This window comes from Vulpes lagopus, chromosome 5, assembly GCF_018345385.1.
Source record: "Vulpes lagopus strain Blue_001 chromosome 5, ASM1834538v1, whole genome shotgun sequence".
Classification (NCBI taxonomy): Eukaryota; Metazoa; Chordata; class Mammalia; order Carnivora; family Canidae; genus Vulpes; species Vulpes lagopus.
In genome coordinates this window covers 53507621-53527122 of record NC_054828.1, presented here as the reverse complement: position 1 = coordinate 53527122, position 19502 = coordinate 53507621, and the positions used below count along the sequence as shown (strand labels likewise).

The 19502-nt window shown below is 38.0% G+C and overlaps 1 protein-coding gene across 1 annotated transcript; it reads left to right on the top strand.

Moving 5' to 3' along the window:
* The first annotated feature begins 8 nt into the window (after positions 1 to 8).
* Positions 9 to 15471, top strand: GLIPR1L2 (GLIPR1 like 2). Its single transcript, XM_041755325.1, has 6 exons — positions 9 to 274; positions 1557 to 1802; positions 3830 to 3933; positions 12245 to 12330; positions 14205 to 14231; positions 14316 to 15471. Exons 1-6 carry the CDS (start codon positions 14 to 16, stop codon positions 14645 to 14647), a joined length of 1056 nt encoding a protein of 351 aa, XP_041611259.1. The 5' UTR covers positions 9 to 13; the 3' UTR covers positions 14648 to 15471.
* Positions 15472 to 19502: the final 4031 nt, after the last annotated feature.

Sequence of the window (19502 nt, the reverse complement as noted above, 5' to 3'; positions counted from 1 at the left end):
GCGGCCCGGGCGCATGCGCAGTGGCCTGCTCGCCCGGCGGACAATGGAGGCCCTGAGGCCCCCGCCGTGGGGGTGGCGCGGCCGGTCGCTGCTGCCGAGGCGAGGGGGCCTCCTGACCGTGTGGCTCTGGGCGCTGGGGCTGCTGCTGCTGCCTTCCCGTCTGGACGCGAAGCTGCCTCACGAAGAGGACGTATACTTTATCAATGAGTACGTGAACCTGCACAATGAGCTCCGGGGCAACGTCCTCCCCCGAGGCTCTAACTTGCGCTTCATGGTGAGGCTCTTAGTGCTTCGTGGTGAGGCTCTAACCTGGGCCCCGGGGCGGGGCTCTAAGGCAGAACCACGTCCAGCTCGCGCCCCCCCACCCCCGCGGCCCCACGACCCTGACCCCGGGGCTGCTACCCTGAGGCTGATGGATCGCCGGGACCGCGCTTTCCGCGTGGGTCTAAATCCACGTAAAGGTCGTTGAGGCTGGGCTGGGACGTTTACTAAGCGCTGCCCCTGAATGCTGCTGTTGACCTTGTGAAGTCTGGGCCGAATGGACAGTCTCCAGGGGAAAACTGCCAAGTGGAGGCCGACTACCTCGTGTGTGGTCTGATTGCAGGGCTGCAAAGACTGAATCATGCAATCCCGACCTAAAACATGCCCATTTAGGTCTTGTTTGTATGTGTATAGAGAGAGACATGTATACAAAAGTTATTTTTTTAACGATTAGTATTCTAAAGGGATATTTATTTTCTAATATTCTATAATTATGTGTAATCTATGAAATTGAGAAAATGCCAAGAAAATCTTAGTATTGGTTTTCAGATACACTGTAACATGTACAAAGCATGTTGATTTTACAACTATTTTGCTGATTTATCTATGTGTATTTTTGTTCTTGTCCTTAAGTAAACAGTGAACTTAATGAGTCTAAATAATGATAAAATTACACTTTTCTGGATATTTCCAGATAGCTAGCCAGGGAACAGTATCTTGTGATTTTTTTTTTTTTTTTTTACTTTCTGAGACTATCCATAGAACTTTACATGTGCCTCTTTTATAGTATTTACCAAGTACCACTATGTATTAAAATTTTATATTTATAAACTATAGAAGACAAAATTTATTCATGACTTTGCATTTTATTCCCCACATTACAATAGTTTACATATACTTAGTATTCAATAAACGGTTTTAGATGAATATTTTAAATTATTATATTACTCTGTATAAAAGGAATAAGATTAGAAGTGTATATTCTGAAGACTACATGTAAGAGTATTATAACCATTTGCATCATCTAGCAATCTGATTTTTAAATTACAATTATATAGATAGTCCTTTGCCTCAGGAAATGGTTACTTCATTTATGATTAATCAAAAACATTTTCTCCCATGGAAATTCCACAAACAAGACCCATAAGCACAAAGTTAGAATTGTTTTCCTTAAATCAAATAAGAACTCAAGGAAAATAGTTCAGAAAAAAAAACATGGGCCCCGGGGCGCCGTTTTAATAATAATAAATTATTATTAATTTGTTTTCTTTACTTTTTGCGTTCTTTTTTTTCAGACTTGGGATGTAGCTTTGTCACGGACTGCTAGAGCATGGGGGAAAAAATGTGTGCCTGAACATAATACTCACTTAGATGAACTAAAAATGGCCCATCCTAAATTTAATGGTATTGGTGAAAATATATGGATTGGACCTGAAAATGAATTCACTGCAAGTATTGCTATCAGAAGTTGGTATGAAGAGAGAAAAAAGTACCATTTTGAAAATGACAGTTGCTCTAGTGACTGTTCTCATTATAAACAGGTATCTAATATTTATATTAATTCAATAGACTCCTTAATTACTTTACTACCAAGCTTTTTATTATGTTTCAATATTATAAATAAACTTAAATGGCAAAGTTATTACCTCTAATGGAATCAAAATTCTAATCAGTCCTAGATCTTCAAAATGTCTATGATTCCATGTATTACATGAGGCATACAGTTAAACCATTCCTTTAAATGTAATAAATCTCAGGGCCCCTGGCTGGCTCAGGAGTAGAGCATCTACTTTCAGCTCAGGTCGTGATCCTGGGGTCGTGATCGAGTCCGCATCGGGCTCCCCGCAGGGAGCCTGCTTCTCCCTCTGCCTGTGTCTCTGCCTCTCTCTGTGTCTCTCATGAATAAATAAATAAAATCTTTAAAGTAAATAAATGTAATAAATTTCATCTCTATACCCAGAAATGATAGGTGCTATTCTAAAAGTAACACATTCTGGAAAAGGAAGAAACCAGAAAATAAAAATTATTTTTAAATTATAAACATAAGTAAAAGATTTGATATTTTTTGCACAGATTAGTACACATACTATGATATAACTGATTAAAACATTTTACGTGAAAATTAATAGCATTATTTTCCTGTCTCCTAACAATCCACCTTTACACTTTATACTCCAACAATACTGAGCCACTTGTTATTTCCTCTACATACACTTATTATTTCACATATTATTTATAATCACCTATTTATATATGATACTCCACTGGTACAGAGAGCTTGTCTTATTCACGGCAAGAACAAAGCATTTTGGTCTTCTATAAATACTTGTTATCAGGAATCAAGAAATTATTGGATGAACTTCCAAGCTGATTTAAGAGATGATTATTTTTCAATCAATAGACTATGATGTCATATTTTATGCAGAACTTAAAATCTTGTGATCTTCTTCATACTGAAATCTTGTGTTCAAATTCCATTGAATGAGTTGTGTTTCAAGACATTTGATTAGTTCTTCTGGGAAGTTATAGTGGCTCTCCATTGTTTTACTCATATCAAAGCCAGATTCCTTAATATGATTTTAATAATCCCAGTAAATTAACCAAGTCTACTGAATATGATTTTAATAATCCCAGTAAATTAACCAAGTCTACTTCATGATCAATTCCTCTGGTAATTTTTACTCTTTAATTTTGGTATCCTAGACCTTTTTGTTTTCCCATATTTGACCTGCTTAACTCCATTTCAACTGTTGCAGACATTCTATTCTCTATTCTTTTACTGTATCACTCTATTTCTTTAAGAATCACACTTTTAAAACTACTGAAGGTTGGAATAAAGAGAAAAGGAAGCCAGAAACTGTTTTTCTCTTCCACAGATGTCAACAAGACAATACAAGTACTGTTTTATGTAGAAGTATTAGAAATACTAAAGCCATACAGAGAATTTTCTGGAATATCTTTAATGATTATTATATTGCCACTCCAATTCAAGACCTGTTTTTCTTTTTATAGAAACCAGCTTTTTTATTCATTTTTTTAAAATTGCAGGTCCAGACGCTTATTTTATTTTATAATGGAATTTCCTCAACAAAAAAGAAAAATGCTAATTGCATTCAACTACCTTTATTTTTGTATTGCTTATCCTTCTCTTTTATAATCTTGATGTCATTTTTCTCCTTTCTAGTTACAACTTCCAGGCTTCCAAATCTTTTTCTCCTTTCTTTTTCCTCTTCCTCTCTCCCAATAACCTAGAGCTCTCAGCTTCAACAGGAGTTTGGAAACTGATTCAGCAAGTGTGCCTTCCTTTGGCTCCAAAATTCTTTGGATCAGTGTTTCTCAAACTCTTTATCCTAAGGCAGAAACTGCCAAATATTTCTCTAAATACAATTTGGGAAATGCTTCCCGAAATCTGTGACAATTCTCTACTTGCATCCAAATAAAGAATACTTCATATTCCTTAAATTGTTTGGTTAAAGGTTCTTTGTGAATTGAATATATTATAGTTTATAGTATGACTGAGTAAATGTTTAGAATCAAATTTGGGGTTTTTTGGAAAATTGTATTTTAGGTTGTTTGGGACACATCTTACAAAATTGGTTGTGCCGTAACTCCATGTACAAAGATTGGACATATTAGATATGCAGTAATTTTCATATGCAACTATGCACCAGGGTAAGTTACCTTAAATTTTAAAAAGAATGTAAAAATAAATTGGGAATTTTTCAAGGTTAACTTTTCCTAACTTTCAATATAGTCTTCTATATAGTCTTTCAATGTAGCCTTTGTGAACTGTAAAAGAATTAAATATAAGATATTAAGGATTTTAAATTGAAATATTTTCAGTTCTATTGGGTATATTGATTTAACATACAAACTAGCCAAGTATTACTGCCTAAAAGAATTTTAACTTTAGTGTCATTTCACAATATCTAGCCTAAGTAGCATAGAATTTAAATTATTTTCCAAAATAGTTTATTTCCATATTTATAATAAAAGTCAAAGAAAAATAAGGTTAGATGTGTTGAAATGTATGTTGTGAGAGTTGTTTTAGGAGTGCATCAGCTTTGTAACTGAAAGACACTTAATTGACCATCCTTTGCAAGTTGTGTTACTATTTGAGGCTAGTCTCATATAAAAAATCCAAATATCTCAAATTGGCAAGAGTACTTCAGGAGTCTTCTTTTGAAGAAAATTGAATTCTTTCCACTTACTTACCATGTGATTATTTACCTTACACCTGAATACCTTCCTATGACAGGAAATAACTACCTTCCAGAATAGCCTCCATCTCTGAAGAATTTTGTTGGAAAGTCTGAAGTTTTCTTATAGGTCAAGATGATACTGTCAGTAATATTATTAAAATGTCCAATCAGGGACGCCTGGGTGGCTCAGCGATTGAGCATCTGCCTTTGGCCCAGGGCGTGATCTTGGAGTCCTAGGATCGAGTCCCGCGTCGGGCTCCCGACATGGAACCTGCTTCTCCCTCTGGTGTGTCTCTGTCTCTCTCTCTCTCTGTCTCTCATGAATAAATAAATAAAATATTTTTTTTAATGTCCAACCAAATGAGAAAATATCCTAATCACCATGTCAGGAAAACAGTAAAAAATTAAATCTTTTTTTTTTAATTTTTTTTATTTATTTAGGATAGTCACACACAGAGAGAGAGAGACAGAGACATAGGCAGAGGGAGAAGCAGGCTCCATGCACCGGGAGCCCGACGTGGGATTCGATCCTGGGTCTCCAGGATCGCGCCCTGGGCCAAAGGCAGGCGCTAAACCGCTGCACCACCCAGGGATCCCAGGAAAACAGTAAAAAATTGACTACATACTAGGATTAAGAATTTCTGCCAAATAAAATGCTCTGGGACTAAACCACAAAGAAAAAACAAATCCCATCGATTACTGATTACTGATTGTATTCCTCTGGATAGGGAAAATAAGAGAACTATGATGTCAATCAAATTAGCCTCAGAAATCCTTTCCGTGATAGAAGTTTTGTGACCTTGAACGTAGTCATGCAAAACAAGTTCAGGATGTAGACATAAAACTTTTTAGGCCTCCTTTCATTCCTACAAACTGAAAGCATCGGAACAATACCTTTGTACTGAAACTTTTCAAAGTTAACTGTTGACTGGTATTGAAAATTCAGAGAACCTGGTACTGATGTAAGAGAGGAAGGAGGTTCCTCTGGGGCACTATCTTCATTTATGCACTCAGCAACTCTGTACAAGGCATTGATCTATGTCTACCAACAAGACCAAAAATGGGTGACCCTATTTAGTTTGTAGTCTTGGAAGGGAGACAAACAATAAATAAATAATATTTAAGTAGGTAACAAAATACGCCATAATACTTAAAGCAAGATAGGCATATTGGGAATAACAAGTATGGAATAGAGATAGGGTAGTTATAAGAGAAAGTGGCATTTGGTGTGATAATGACTAAATATTTCAGATAGAAGAGCATGTATAAAAAAAAACCTTTGAGCTTAGAATGCGTTAAGCATGTTTAAGAAATGAATAACTGATTAGAGGTAGGAGCTGAGGTAGAAAATTAGGCAACAGCCTCACCAAACAACATACCATAGGCCGTGTTAAGACTTTGGAATTTATTTCAAGTAGTGGCCAAGCCAATGGAAAGTTCTAAAGCAAGTGAGTGACATAATCTTATCTCTGTTTTGAAAAGAACACTTTAAGGGGATCCCCGGGTGGTTCAGCGGTTTCTTCTTCTCTTTCTGCCCCTCTCCCCCATGCTCTCTTTCTTTCTCTATAAAATAAAATAAATCTTTAAAAAAATTTTTAAAAATAAAATAATAAACAGTGCTCTCCTTTTCATGTACATTTAGAATATTTTATTAGCTTTATCTCAAGTAATAATTATCCAGGTAGACCTGTGGTTCTCACATGAGTTAGTATCATACTAACATGATCTTATAGTCATGGAATTACTAGGTTAAAGAGGATATATACTTTTAATTTGGATAGCTAGTACTATCTATTCATCTTAGTCATACTGTTTTTTTAAACATTTATTTATTTTTATACTCTATTTTTTATAGAGTGTGTTGTGGGGAGGTGAGGGCAGAGGGAGAGGGAGAGAGAAACTCTTGCAGACTTGGTACTGAGCGCAGAGCCTGATGGAGGGCTCCATCCCACCATACTGAGATCATGACCTGAGCTGAAACCAAGAGTTGGAGGCTTAATCAACTGCACCACCCGGGTGCCCCTTAGTTATACTACTTTTCTAATAACAATTCTTTACATTAACACATGACCTCTCATATGATTGCTTTTCAGTTCTCTTACTAACATAATATATTTTCAAACATTCTGCTATGAGTTCAGTATATTTTTAATTTTAATCTCCTATTTTACATGAGTTTAGATATCGTTTTGTAAGTTTCAGGGACCTGTTTCTATACATTCACGATTTTTCTCTTAAGTTGTTGGATTTTTTTTTTTTTTTGTAGTTGTAAGAGTGTTCAGGTAGCAAGAAAATTCATTCTTTCATGCAATGTCATTTATAAATATTTTCCCAGTTTGATGTTTCACTTTGACTTTATTTATAATATAATTTTGCAAAAAGAATTATTTTGTTATTAGAAAAAGTACCAGTATTTTTTTTCCATAGGTTTTGAAGTGCGTGTCATCCTCAAGCAAGGCTTCTCAAAGTATTATTATTCAACATTTTTTTCCAGTAATTCTTTATGTTTTTAACTTTTAAATATTTGATCCACTTTGCTTTTGGATATTATGTAATCTAGTATAAGAATTAGTCTCCTGATGAAAATGACTATAAAGACCAGGCAAAACATATAAGAATATTGCTTTTAGTCATTACAAAATAATCAATGCAGAGCTATGATCTTTGCAAATAGAAAAGGACTTACTGAGAACTCTATATTTACTTTGGTTTTCTCTCTGAGGGAATTCTTGAAACAATAGCCAGAGAAGCAGAATCTAAGCAAAGACCATGTTATTTTCTGAGCAAAGGAAATACCAGCGTTTGTTGATGTTAAGTTGCTTCACCAAGCAGAACATAAAAATCAAGAAGTATATATTCACTTGATTATATAAAAATTTAAAATGAATTTGTGGCTAAAGAAATACCATAGATATAGCCAAAGAAAAAATAATATACTGGAAAATATATTTGTGGAATATATGACAGAGTTCATCTCCTTAATTTACAAAGAATTCTTACAAACAATAAAGAAAAAGAGAACCCAAAAGAATAATTTGCAAAAGATATGAAGACGTCATTTACTGAAGAGAAAAAAGTCATTAATCCTATGAAGAGATATTCAATCTCATAATTGAAGTAATTCAAGTAAAAACAAAAATAAGTTACTACTTTTCACTCATCTGTCTGAGACAAGCATAGAAAAGCATAACTGATACTCTGCACGTGCGATGGGGCAATAAATTGGTACAATTTTCCTGAATAGGACAGAATAACGAAATTTAAGCTATACTTACCTTTTGATCTTGTAATCTCCTTATCAGAATTATATCTTATTAATATCTTCATAAAAACTGGCCAAGATATATATACGAGAATACCCATCTTAGCATGTTTTAATAGCATGAAACAAATAAAAAAAAAAAAAAAAAAACTAATGAGGGATCCCTGGGTGATGCAGTGGTTTGGCGCCTGCCTTTGGCCCAGGGCGCGATCCTGGAGACCCAGGATCGAATCCCACGTCGGGCTCCCAGTGCATGGAGCCTGCTTCTCCCTCTGCCTATGTCTCTGCCTCTCTCTCTCTGTGTGTGTGTGACTATCATAAAAAAATAAAATAAATAAAATAAAAAAATTTAAAAAACTAATGACTCCAGTAATAGCAGACTGAGCAATCAATTTACAATGCATTATTGTGTAACCATGAAAAATACTGGTCTTTATGTACCAGTCTCACTTGTTAAGATGAAAAAGTAAGATGCAGAACAATAATAAATAAGATTGGGTCTTTTTGTTATAGCAGCTAGTGCTACCAGAAAATTGAGTGATTCAGTAAGAGAGAAGTGGAGTCAGTAAGAGTCCAGTGAGGTGGGTAGCTCTGCGCCACTGTTCTTTCAGGGACACTTTTCGCTGCCTCCCCACTCCTGGGAGGCAGGATCTTTGTCCGCAGATCAAGTCCAGGTGGCAGGTAAGGGCTAGCTTAGGCTCACAGTCAGGGAAGAGAAACGTGTGGGTGCATGGCCATTTCTTAAAGTGGGAATTGGTGTGCATAAACTGCTGTTTCCGATGTAAAATGGATCACGTGGCCACATGGAAGTTGCAAGGGAAGTTGGGAAACTCAGCAAGGCTAGCCATCAATGTACCAAGCTAAAATACTGTTATTCCTGTATTTTTAGAGATATTTAGCTTGACAGCTAGGAGTCTATCATATAGAGAAGTACTGAGAAACTTTTATTAAAAAAAAAAACAAAAAACTTGCTTCTGGTAGAAATCATGAACTGTTAAACAGAAGCTATCTTTGGGGAGACAGAGGGAAAGTGGAGGATGGAGACATTTTTCCCCTTTAAGGTTGCCCCTTTCTGCTTCCTCCTTTCCACCATCTCCTTAAAGTATTGTACATGCACTGCTTTTACTTAACATCAACAAAGGATATCTGGATTGAGATCAGAAAAATATATAAGACATTTTCAGAAGGCAATGAATAACAGGATTTGCAGGTCATTTATTAAGTAATGGGAGAGAGGAGGGACAGCTGGGTGGTTCAGACCTTAAGGGTCAGGATCTTGATTTCAACTGGGATCATGACCTCCGTGTCATGGGATCCAGCCTCATATTGGGGTCCATGCTCAGCGAGGGGTCTGCTTGAAGATTCCCTCCCTCTGCCTCTCCTGTCACCTGCACACATGCTCTCTCACTCTCTAGAATAAATAAATATTTTGGGCAGCCCAGGTGGCTCAGCGGTTTAGCACCGCCTTCAGCCCAGGGTCTGATCCTGGAGACCCGGATCAAGTCCCACGTCGGGCTCCCTGCACGGAGCCTGCTTCTCCTTCTGCCTGTGTCTCTGCTGGTCTCTCTCTCTGTGTCTCTCATGAATAAATAAATAAAATCTTTATTAAAAAAAAAAGGAAAAAAATGAAGGAAGATGGTATCTTGGGGAGAATTAGAAGATGGTGCAGCTAAATAATATCCATCTCAAAGGAGCTTTACTGGTATTTAACTGTGGTCCCTAGACCTATAGGTGCAAGATGTGAAAGTGAAGGAAGGAGATGTGACTGAGTTTTACCAAAAGCAATAAAAAATAAGGTAGCTTTGGGGCACCTTAGTGTCTTAGTCGGTTAAGTATCCAACTCTTGGTTTCCATTCAGGTCACGATCTCTGGGTCATAGGCCCTGTGTCGGTTGCTGTGCTCAGTGGGGAGTCTGTTGGAGATTCTCTCCCTTTCCCTCTCCCCTCCCCCAGCTTGTGTTCTCTGTCTAAAATAAAGACATCAATCTTTAAAAAAAATTTTTTTTAATGTAAGGTGCTTTGCACATACAGGGATAATTTGAAGCAAAAAAAAAAACAGGATTCATGCTTTCCTTGATATTAAATAGGTCCAGGAAGTAGTCATGGGGTTTTAGCAAAGACAGATACAGGAGCTGTATCAGATGGGGAGCCAGGTAGGATTGTTAAAAGATAATCTTCCTTGATGCTCACCACATTGTATTTTTCTCCAGCCCACTGGGATAGATCTTTAAGTCTTCTTGGGAAACCTACAGATGTTCGGACATGAGCCAGAAGCCAGTGCTGTGGTTTTCCTCAATGGTATATGGAAGTAGTGACAGTGCAGGGAGCTGCTTCAGGTGCTCTGGTTATTCTGGGTGTGTGACATGGAGCCCTACCCTTCCTGAATGGTCTGTCATTGTCTGCCTTTAAAATCCTTCCTCTTCCTCTCTTTAAATAATGATGGGGCTAAGTTATTCCCAAAGCTCACCCTACAGACTGTTTCCTCAGTACCTTGCAGAAAACATCAAACAAAAATACCATTTTAAAAGAGATGTAATTTATTTTCTTTTAGAGTGTAAGCTCCTCAAGAGCAGGGACAATGTTTTCTGTATGTTCTATTGTGCTAGTGCACTAGCACTAAATGCTCAATAAATATTGATGATGGGAAAGAAAATCTATCAGAGCATCTATCTGATGTGCTCTGCCCTTGTTCTTTGGACAATGTTTAGACGAGATGGGTTTGCACAGGGAAAACTTTGAAGAGAAGAATTTGCCTACAGATTATCAATCCATGGAGCTGGATTACCTCCTTCACGAGCAAGCTGGTGGCAGGTATGAGTCTAGCGTAGGCAGAGACAGTTTCAGTCACCACCGGGATTGTGTTCTGTCTGAAACAGTATAGCTCTATTGTAAAATGTGAATAATGGTCTTCTAATGGACTTGGGTTTGGACATGGGTATAGTTGCCCACGAGGCCTACCAGGTAACACATCCTTATCCAGGACCTGGACACACGTCCTCCAGGTGGTAATACACTGAAGGTATGGACAGAGATGAGTCTAGAGAATGTTCTAGAGGACTGTTCACTCTTGACTTGGTCTCAGCCAACCACTGGGCTGCTTCTTGGAAAAAGCAAATGCCTAAAATGCCCATTTCTCTAAAAATAGAGAAATTTGTCTGTGTCTTCAGGTACTGCCAGGGTGGCTGTGAAATGTCAATGGACATTGCTGGTTATAGGTGCTTAACTGTTGTTTTCTCGTCATCCAGCCCAATAATTCCAATTACAGGTGTGGAATTGTACTGTAGATTCAGAGTTAACTTGATTTAGGTTAAACTTTTTTTAAAAAGATGTTATTTATTCATGAGAGACACAGAGAGAGGCAGAGACACAGGCAGAGGGAGAAGCAGCCTCCCTGCAGGGAGCCCGGCAGGGGACTCGATCCCCCAGGACCCTGGGTCACACCCTGAGCTGAAGGCAGGTGCTCAGCCACTGAGCCCCCCAGGGGCCCCATTTAGGTTAAACTTCTTACAGACTCAGAACAAGAGGAAGATCGGTGTGCATGAGAGTATTAGTCTGGCATTTCTGACTATATGATATAAATAGTGATATGAAATTCAAATCTTTGGAAAAGAGGACCCATTGTATTCTCACGTGATGTGTATTTATTTATTTTGATATAGATATATAGATAAATTTTTTTGCCTTTCCAAAGTCATTCTAGATACAATATGACTCAGAAATTTGATATGCAAGTTTGTGAATATTTATTTCTTAGTGTTCACCCTCCTTCCAAATGGCCCAGAGTGACCTAACCAGGGGTTTATGTACCTAACATTAGTTTTTAGAGTTTCCAACTACACACTGAGCAAATAAGCATTCCTATTTAAATGACCAGGATTAATGACCCTTTTTTCACTCAAAATTATAATTTCCCTGTTTGTTTTCCTTCTTCCTTAACCTAAATCCTTCATATAAGCTTCCCAATTTGTATCTACTTTGGCCTTTTTTTCTTATGTAGCTCTGGGCAATTGATATAATAATAATTTCTCACGTCTTTCTTCTGTTTTGTACAACAGATTAAACAAAATTTGTAAAATCCCATTTAAATTTATTTGCATGTTTTTCTATTTACATATTTTTAGGGCAGACCTCTAGTAAGTCATGCAGCTGGGTCTTTGGGACAATAGGCATTTCAGGATTTTGCATAGTCTTCAGAAAATTAATATATCATTTCTCTAGAACTTTTAATACATTTGTACCAAGGAGAAAGCAATTAATTATAAACCATTCTGTAACATCATTGTGGAAGGAAAATTTTGCTACAAACTAAAATGAAAGTAGCTTTAAAACTCACTCATTTAAATTAGAGACTTTGTTTCAAGGACATGGGAATTCATTTCAGAAGGGACTATTTTCTTTGGGGATAAAAGGAGAAGATTATATCTCTAATATCAGTACTTCCTAGAGTCCATTTTCTTAGTTAAATCTCCTTTATAACCTAACTAAAAATTTCTAACTAACTGTTTTTTGCTTTTTTGTAGAGGATCTCTGTCAAGAAGGCCTTATAAACAAGGAGTAATTTGTACTCAATGTAGCAGATTTGACAAATGCACAGATCTTCTATGCAGTAAGATAAAGAAAATAAACATAAAAACATCCATACCAGGGACTCCTGGGGGGCTCGGTGGTTGAGCGTCTGCTTTTGGCTCAGGTTGTGACCCTGGGGTCCCGGGGATCGGCCCACATTGGGGGGGGGTGTCCCCGCAGGGAGCCTGCTTCTCCCTCTGCCTGTGTGTCTGCCCCTCTGTGTCTGGCGACCACTCACCCCTGAAGAATAATGGTTTCCACTTCTCTTAAATCTCCCAAATTTCACTTGCATTCCTGTTTTTGGCAAACTCTCACTTGAAGCTATTCAGAGGAAGGGATTCACAGAAAGGGAGTTCGCTCCAGCTTCAGGTCTGCAACGCAGAATCAACTTGACACCAGTGGGGTAGAGTGCTGCGTGGGCAGTTGGCAGTCCTGCACACTTTGGCTGGTGTCAGACTTTTCCACAATAACAGTCAGTGTCAAGAGATAGTGGAGTGATTCCCATATTGTCCTTAATGCTTATGTAAATTCAGCCAAACTTATTATTCAAGTACAAGCAGATAGGCGAATATTGTGGAAACACAAATTTGTGGCACATAATTCTCACAAAGCAAGAGGTTGGCTTTCACCAAAAAGAAGAGATGAATGGAAAATGAAAAACTGCTCTGAAAAAAACTATCCATAAGCATTGAGACTTAATAGACAAAGACTAACTTCTGAAGGCTACAGTTACAAAACAAAATGTAAATATAATAAATTTTAGCAATATGTAAATGATATAATTAATAAAATTGGGGAAAAGAAGAGAGAGAGAGAGAAATGTGCTTAATTTCCATAGCCAGGGGCCAAAAAATATTGAAAGCTGATAAATCAAACAGTAGAGATGTAAGTATATTTAAATGTACTTAAATATCCAATCAAGTGCAAAAGTAAAAGAAGAGTGTAATCAGTGAAGAATAGTGATGACAAACGAAGGAAAACACAAAGAAGAAACTTGCTATTTACATCATTGCTCAACTAAGTTGATACACATACATGGAATGAAGTAGAGAAAATGCAGACAATGAGGTAAAAGATTTTTTTTTTTAAGGAGGGCTAAAGTAGAAATCCTTGCATAAAATATGAAGTAAAATAAGACCAGGCACAAAAGGCTCAAATATCCTCAAAGATCCAACAGGTCAAAAAAAAAAAAAAAAAAAAAAAAAAAAAGATCCAACAGGTCAGTTCACCTCTAGCATGGTCTGAAGAATGACCTCTGAATTTTCTCGCAAGACAAAGCCTCTGGTTGCCGTGGGGTTCCCTGTGGGTAAGGACGCATTTGTCCTCTGGCCTCCCTCCTGACCGCACCGGGGAGGATGGTCTGATCTTCCCCACCCAGCATGTGGAGGAAAGGAAATGTATTTCCTGGCAGGTATTACGATAGCATCGGGCTGGAGAGCAGGAACAAGACCAGGCTCCAGACTTAGCTTTGCCCTCTAGGAAGTGAAGGGCAAGTAAAAGCTCCTGAAAATAAGAATTAAAGAGTAAAGTGAGGTAAATCAGAATATTTATTTGGAGTGATCTGGTAGGAAGAGAGATGTAAGTAAGAGATGCTATAAGACCCTAGGATATTGAAGCTGGAAAGAATCTTTAATGGACAGAAGTGAAGTGCGTCCTACAAGGTGACTTAGTAATGGGATCAACATGTCCTCGTTCCTATATTTCTGTTTTCTCTAGCAGACGAGGCTGACTTTTACTGAAAGAGAATATACTGTATTTTATGATGGGCTACTGGTTGCAAGGGGCCTATCAAAGATGGCACCTGGATACCTGAGGACTGGGAGAATGCTGTCATTATTTTTAGAAAAATAATCTTATCTCTAGAGAAAGAAGGAATTTCACGTAATTCCTTATGGACTTTCTTTTTCTTTTTAGGTAACGCAGATCGTGACCAATCCGTATGTATGTATTGCTGTCCTTTATTTCTTGGACGACTTAACTACTTTATGTGAAATCCAGCTTTCAGTCCTGCTTCTTTATTTACAGATTATCGATTTTGGTACCCCAGATGGGAAGTTCCCCGGCCAATTGTGTGTGATCCACTGTGCTTATTTATTTTCTTTCTGAGAATGCTGTGTTTTACAATATGTATCACAGTTGTTTTAATAATACAGTCTCGGTTTCCAAATATATTGTTGGAAGAAGAGATAATGTTTGCCTCTGAAGTAGTTGAGGTACAGCCAGAAAAGTTACGGAAGGTGAAGGAAGAAGACAAGGAAAAGAAGAAAGAGGAAGTGAAGGAAGAGGAAGGAGATAAAGAAGAGGAAGAGGAGGATGAGGAGGAGGAGGATGAGGAGGACAAGGTGGAGGAGCAGTAAGATTTACCACCGTCATAGGCCAAAAGCATAATACAAAAAACAATATAAGCAAAAAATAAAATACTGAGCTTTAACAAAAAAGAATATAAACCGCTACTGGGATACCTTTTATTCTCTTTCTTCTTCAACAAATTTAAATTTGGAAAACATAGAAACAAACAAAAAACTTGTATTTTATAGTAATTATTATAAGGCAAGCTCTTAGACACTAAGAATAGGTAAAGACGTGATGATAGAAATACTACAAAAGATTTGACCAGTCTAATGAGTCTTAAGATTTAACTGTGTTATCCTTATAAAGGAAGGAATTTCCATTGTGTGAATGTTTCTATCTCTGTGTTTTAAATATTTCTTAAGAGGGTTAATAAGTTTCTTAAGTATTAAGATTATACATGTAAGTGCATAGAACCATTCCAACTTAAGATAACCATTTAATAACCTTTGGCTTTCTTGTTTTTGTCATCACTATTATGAGTGTTATTTTTTTTCTATTTAAAATCAATTAATTACTATTTATAGTTACTGATAGTGGTGATGATGGTGGTGATGATACTGACCATGTGGTATCAAGGCATTGAATATCATTATGTGTATTTGTATTGTGTGTGTTTGAAATAGTTTCACTGGTACTGGCACATACTGTTAGGAGGCAAATTCTTATTTCTACTTCATGTTTAATATTTTATTAAAGCCTTGTTCTAATTCTTTACTAGGCTGTATAATTTGTTGCCACCAAGGACAAATAAATGTCAAAAGTTTAATTATTTGTTATTGAGCAATTTGGCTGCTTCCAAATTTATGTGGTAAAATAAAATAAAAATTTAAAGAGGTTATTTACTTGTGGTTATTTAATATGATAGCAAAAGTTCATAAATTAACAACATAAACTACTTTCCATTTGTATACTAATAAATGACCTGAATAAAGATACCTAACATAGCATACAACAAATGGTATAAACTCCATGTTTGCTAACTTTATTACATTGAAAGTGTCTTCTTAAAAGGGGCAAGATGAGAATTATACAAAAAAGCCCTACATATATATAATTTCTGTGTCAACTTCTTTTCTGAGAAAAAGCCTTAGGTAGAGGAAAGGGTTGGTTCTCTACAGTGCTTTTATTTAGTAGTATTTTCTGATATTTATATACTACTAAATAGCATCCAATGTGCTTTCACATCATTATGTAATGATGTGCCCCAAAGCCACTCTGCGGAGTTGGTATTGCTTCCCTTTTTATTTTTATTTTTTTTAAAGATTTTATTTATTTATTCATGAGAATACACAGAGAGGAGAGAGAAGCAGAGACACAGGCAGAGGGAGAGGCAGGCTCCATTCAGGGAGCCTGATGTGGGACTCGGTCCCGGTCCCGGGTCTCCAGGATCACGCCCTGGGCTGAAGGCGGCGCTAAACCGCTGAGCCACCGGGCTGCCCATGCTTCCCTTTTTAAAATGAGAAGACTGACTTTGGATTTGTGAAATGTTACAACCTAGGAATGAAAAATTATTTTCTGGACATTCTGATGCCTTTAAAAGTATCGATTCTTCATGATACCATATTCCGTCCCCACTATGACTAACTTCTATATCTGTACATCTAACTTCTACTCATCTAACTTTACTCTTCAAGATATGCTCCAGGTAATTTTATGGAATATGATTGCAATAAGCCAGTGGTTCTTAACTGGGGGCAGAAACCTCCCTTCCAGGGACGTTTGGCAAAATCTGGAAACATTGTGGAAGTCGTGACCAGGAAGGTGCTGCTGGTATGTAGTGGGAAGAGGCCATGAATACTGGTAACAGTCTCACGATGCCTAGGACAGAGCCACAGCAGAGTTCTCCTGTCCAAAATATCCCCAGTGCCTGGTTGAGAAGTTCTCCTCTTGGCTTATTTCCACCCTGGACATGTGTAAATCACGGATGTATTCTATATGTTATTTATTTCCTTAAGTTCACATTTTTCTAAAAAATTGTTCTCCCAAAAAAAAAAAAAAAATTGTTCTCCCATTTTCTTTCCTACCCTTCTTCCCTCACTTTTTATATCCACAGTCATTTTGTTATTGTGATTCTATCTCCTTTGTTTGAGGAAGGTCTGCTGACCACACAGGTGAGCACCATCATAGTTTTTTGCTTGAGACCCAGACAGACATTCAAGACAGGTTCTCCGTGTTGGTGAAAGTTTTAAAATGTAAAGCTCTGAGGCTGTTTAGCAGACTACATGGAAAGAATGAATTAATACAAACAAGCAGTTTAAATCTGTAGTCCTTGATACCTAGCTTTATCCCAACTTTTCACACGTGTTGTTTTTTTTCCTAGAATATATCCTATTTCCATCCAATAAGTTTTCCTTTTTCCTTTCATTCTTATTTTGAGTTGGATTCTGTAACTGATTCAATTGAAAGGACATTCTTACTATAAAGTTATTTTAATTAAAATGTCCATTAGTCTGAAAATAATGGCATTAAAATCAATATATAGAGGTCCCTTCATAGCATCATGTGGTCAAAGGAATACAGTGTCTTTTAAAGTTTTGTTTCCTAAAACAAAACTTCTTGGTATTATCTTCTTGGTTCTTGGTATTATCTCTAGCTCTCCGAGAACCATACACCCTGTGTCCTTAGAATACTTACTTTTATCTTTATTACACAAATTACAGGTTGACTCCTTGCATAAGGGATGATTAGCATGAATCCCAGAGGTGTTAGGGAAAATTACTCTTAACTCAGTTTCCATGAACACTGAGTTTCAGGAATATATTTTGATCAGGATATTCTGACCCAAATAGTCTTTTGAGTGGTAAATGAGCATTTGGTTCACTCCTTAAAGTACTGTATATTCTATTCTGCATTGTAAAACTCTGGGACTGTCGAAATGTTCCTGGCCCTAGTGGGATTATCTCCAGCAAGTGTCCATACTATACTGTGTGTAGCATATACTTGCCCTTGGTTTAGGTAAGGGTTTGAGAAAGTGTGAAAGAGTCAGTACACTCAGTCAATAAATATTGACGAAATATTAGTGATCTAGTGCTATCTCGATTCCTTCATTTAAATGGTCAAGGATCAGATGTTATTTCTTAAAACCAGATGAAGGTAAAGATTGTTGGGTTCTCTCTAGGTTCCTCAACTCCCCATAGCGATGAACTATAGTGCTGGATGGAACCGACATGACACAAAGGGAGGCTGGAGCAGAGCAAGAATGAGTGCAGAATGTTCACAAGGAACAACACACAGCGCTGGGGAGGGAACTAGATACAGTCACATAGGCTTGGTGACTCCGGAGGGGACAGGACGTGCAAGAGGCAGCGTAGCCACGAACCCCTTCCGCAACGCTCCATAGAGGTGGTGGACTAAGGCACAGTGGAAGACACTGGACACCGCAGTCTTTCTCTTCCCTAGCAGAAGGAATTGCCAAAAACACAGGACCACTCCAAATCAACGTACCACCCGAGTGAAGGATTGATTATGGGTGGTATTAGCCAAGATGTCTAAAAATATTTAAAATCTGAGGAATACTATTGATACTGAGCAGATCTGATAGACCTCATCATTGAAGTGAGACATCAGATGGGATGCTGGCTCGTGTAGTGTTCTCTTCCTGTGGATCAGACACTCAAGAATCCCACACACAGTGGTGTTGGCTAAAGTCTAAGGGCAGGAGAGTCACATCCATACCCAGGAAAAAGATGTCAAAATTGGTGTTGATTTCAATGAGAATAAACCACTGGCTTTCCCAGAGTGGAAGGAGCCCAAGGTAGTCAGCTTGCCACCAAGTGCCAGTTGGTCTTCTCAAACCATGTACTATGTTAGGGACTCGGGATTCATCTCCATTTTTGGTAGACTCTACATACAGAGGTAGCTGATCAACGGTGATGAAGTCCATGCAACTGCATTATGTGTAGCATCATGCACCCCCTTTGCCCATCATGTTAATTCTGGGTGGGCAAGGGACAAAGCCTAGCTAATGTCAACTGATGATTTACTTCGTCTGTTTTGTTATTTGATGCCTCTGGTGGGCAATAATCTGTAAAAAAATTTCTGCATGCCATTCCCACTCTCTTACTTCCATTCACATGCCTCTGCCCCAGACCCTCTTATTTCTGACCTTTCAATCCTTTTCCTGTCAAACTCCTAGCCTGTGGCTAGACATTTGCTACTGCCCATGTGTCCATATTGACTCTTAGCTCAAGCCACATGTGCTTCCATGCAAAGTGGATAGTCAGGAACACTGCTCAAAGCCCCACCCTGAGGATTTTCTCTTACTGCTGCCTTTCAAGGCTATCATGTAATCACTGTCCATTTTCAGCTTGCCCTCAGATTTTGGGCCAAGTGAATGATAAATTAACATCTGGTTTTTAAAAGGTACCTAGAGGTATAGGAGCCCCCTCAGTATAGTTACAAGCATGAACTGAGTCGGGGTGCTATCACTGTGGTGGGTGAAATGGTAGGTTATCTGCTAATGTAGCTCACTCATGCCCTGTGGTCCTGCTTGAATTTGACCCCACGATGACACTTTGGTTCAATGTCAACTCAGACCATGTGTCCAACTCTTTCCCAAATGTGTGGCTATTCCGCCTTTCAAATATATATTCATTCAAGTAAATGTCTGTGGGTTCCTTCTGGAAAGTACTTTAAATACCTGCTAGTAGCTTCCTAGGAACTCAGCCACCTCTTCAGTCCCATTTGAAAACTGGATCAGGGGATCCCTGGGTGGCGCAGCGGTTTAGTGCCTGCCTTTGGCCCAGGGTGCGATCCTGGAGACCCGGGATCGAATCCCACATCGGGCTCCCGGTGCATGGAGCCTGCTTCTCCCTCTGCCTGTGTCTCTGCCTCTCTTTCTCTCTCTGTGTGACTATCATA

Excerpts from the sequence above, each read along its gene's own strand:
- GLIPR1L2 (XM_041755325.1), top strand. The coding sequence starts at position 14 with ATGCGCAGTGGCCTGCTCGCCCGGCGGACAATGGAGGCCCTGAGGCCC. Across the intron at positions 1,803-3,829 it reads ACTGTTCTCATTATAAACAG|GTTGTTTGGGACACATCTTA; the intron begins GTATCTAATATT and ends ATTGTATTTTAG. Across the intron at positions 3,934-12,244 it reads ATATGCAACTATGCACCAGG|AGGATCTCTGTCAAGAAGGC; the intron begins GTAAGTTACCTT and ends GCTTTTTTGTAG.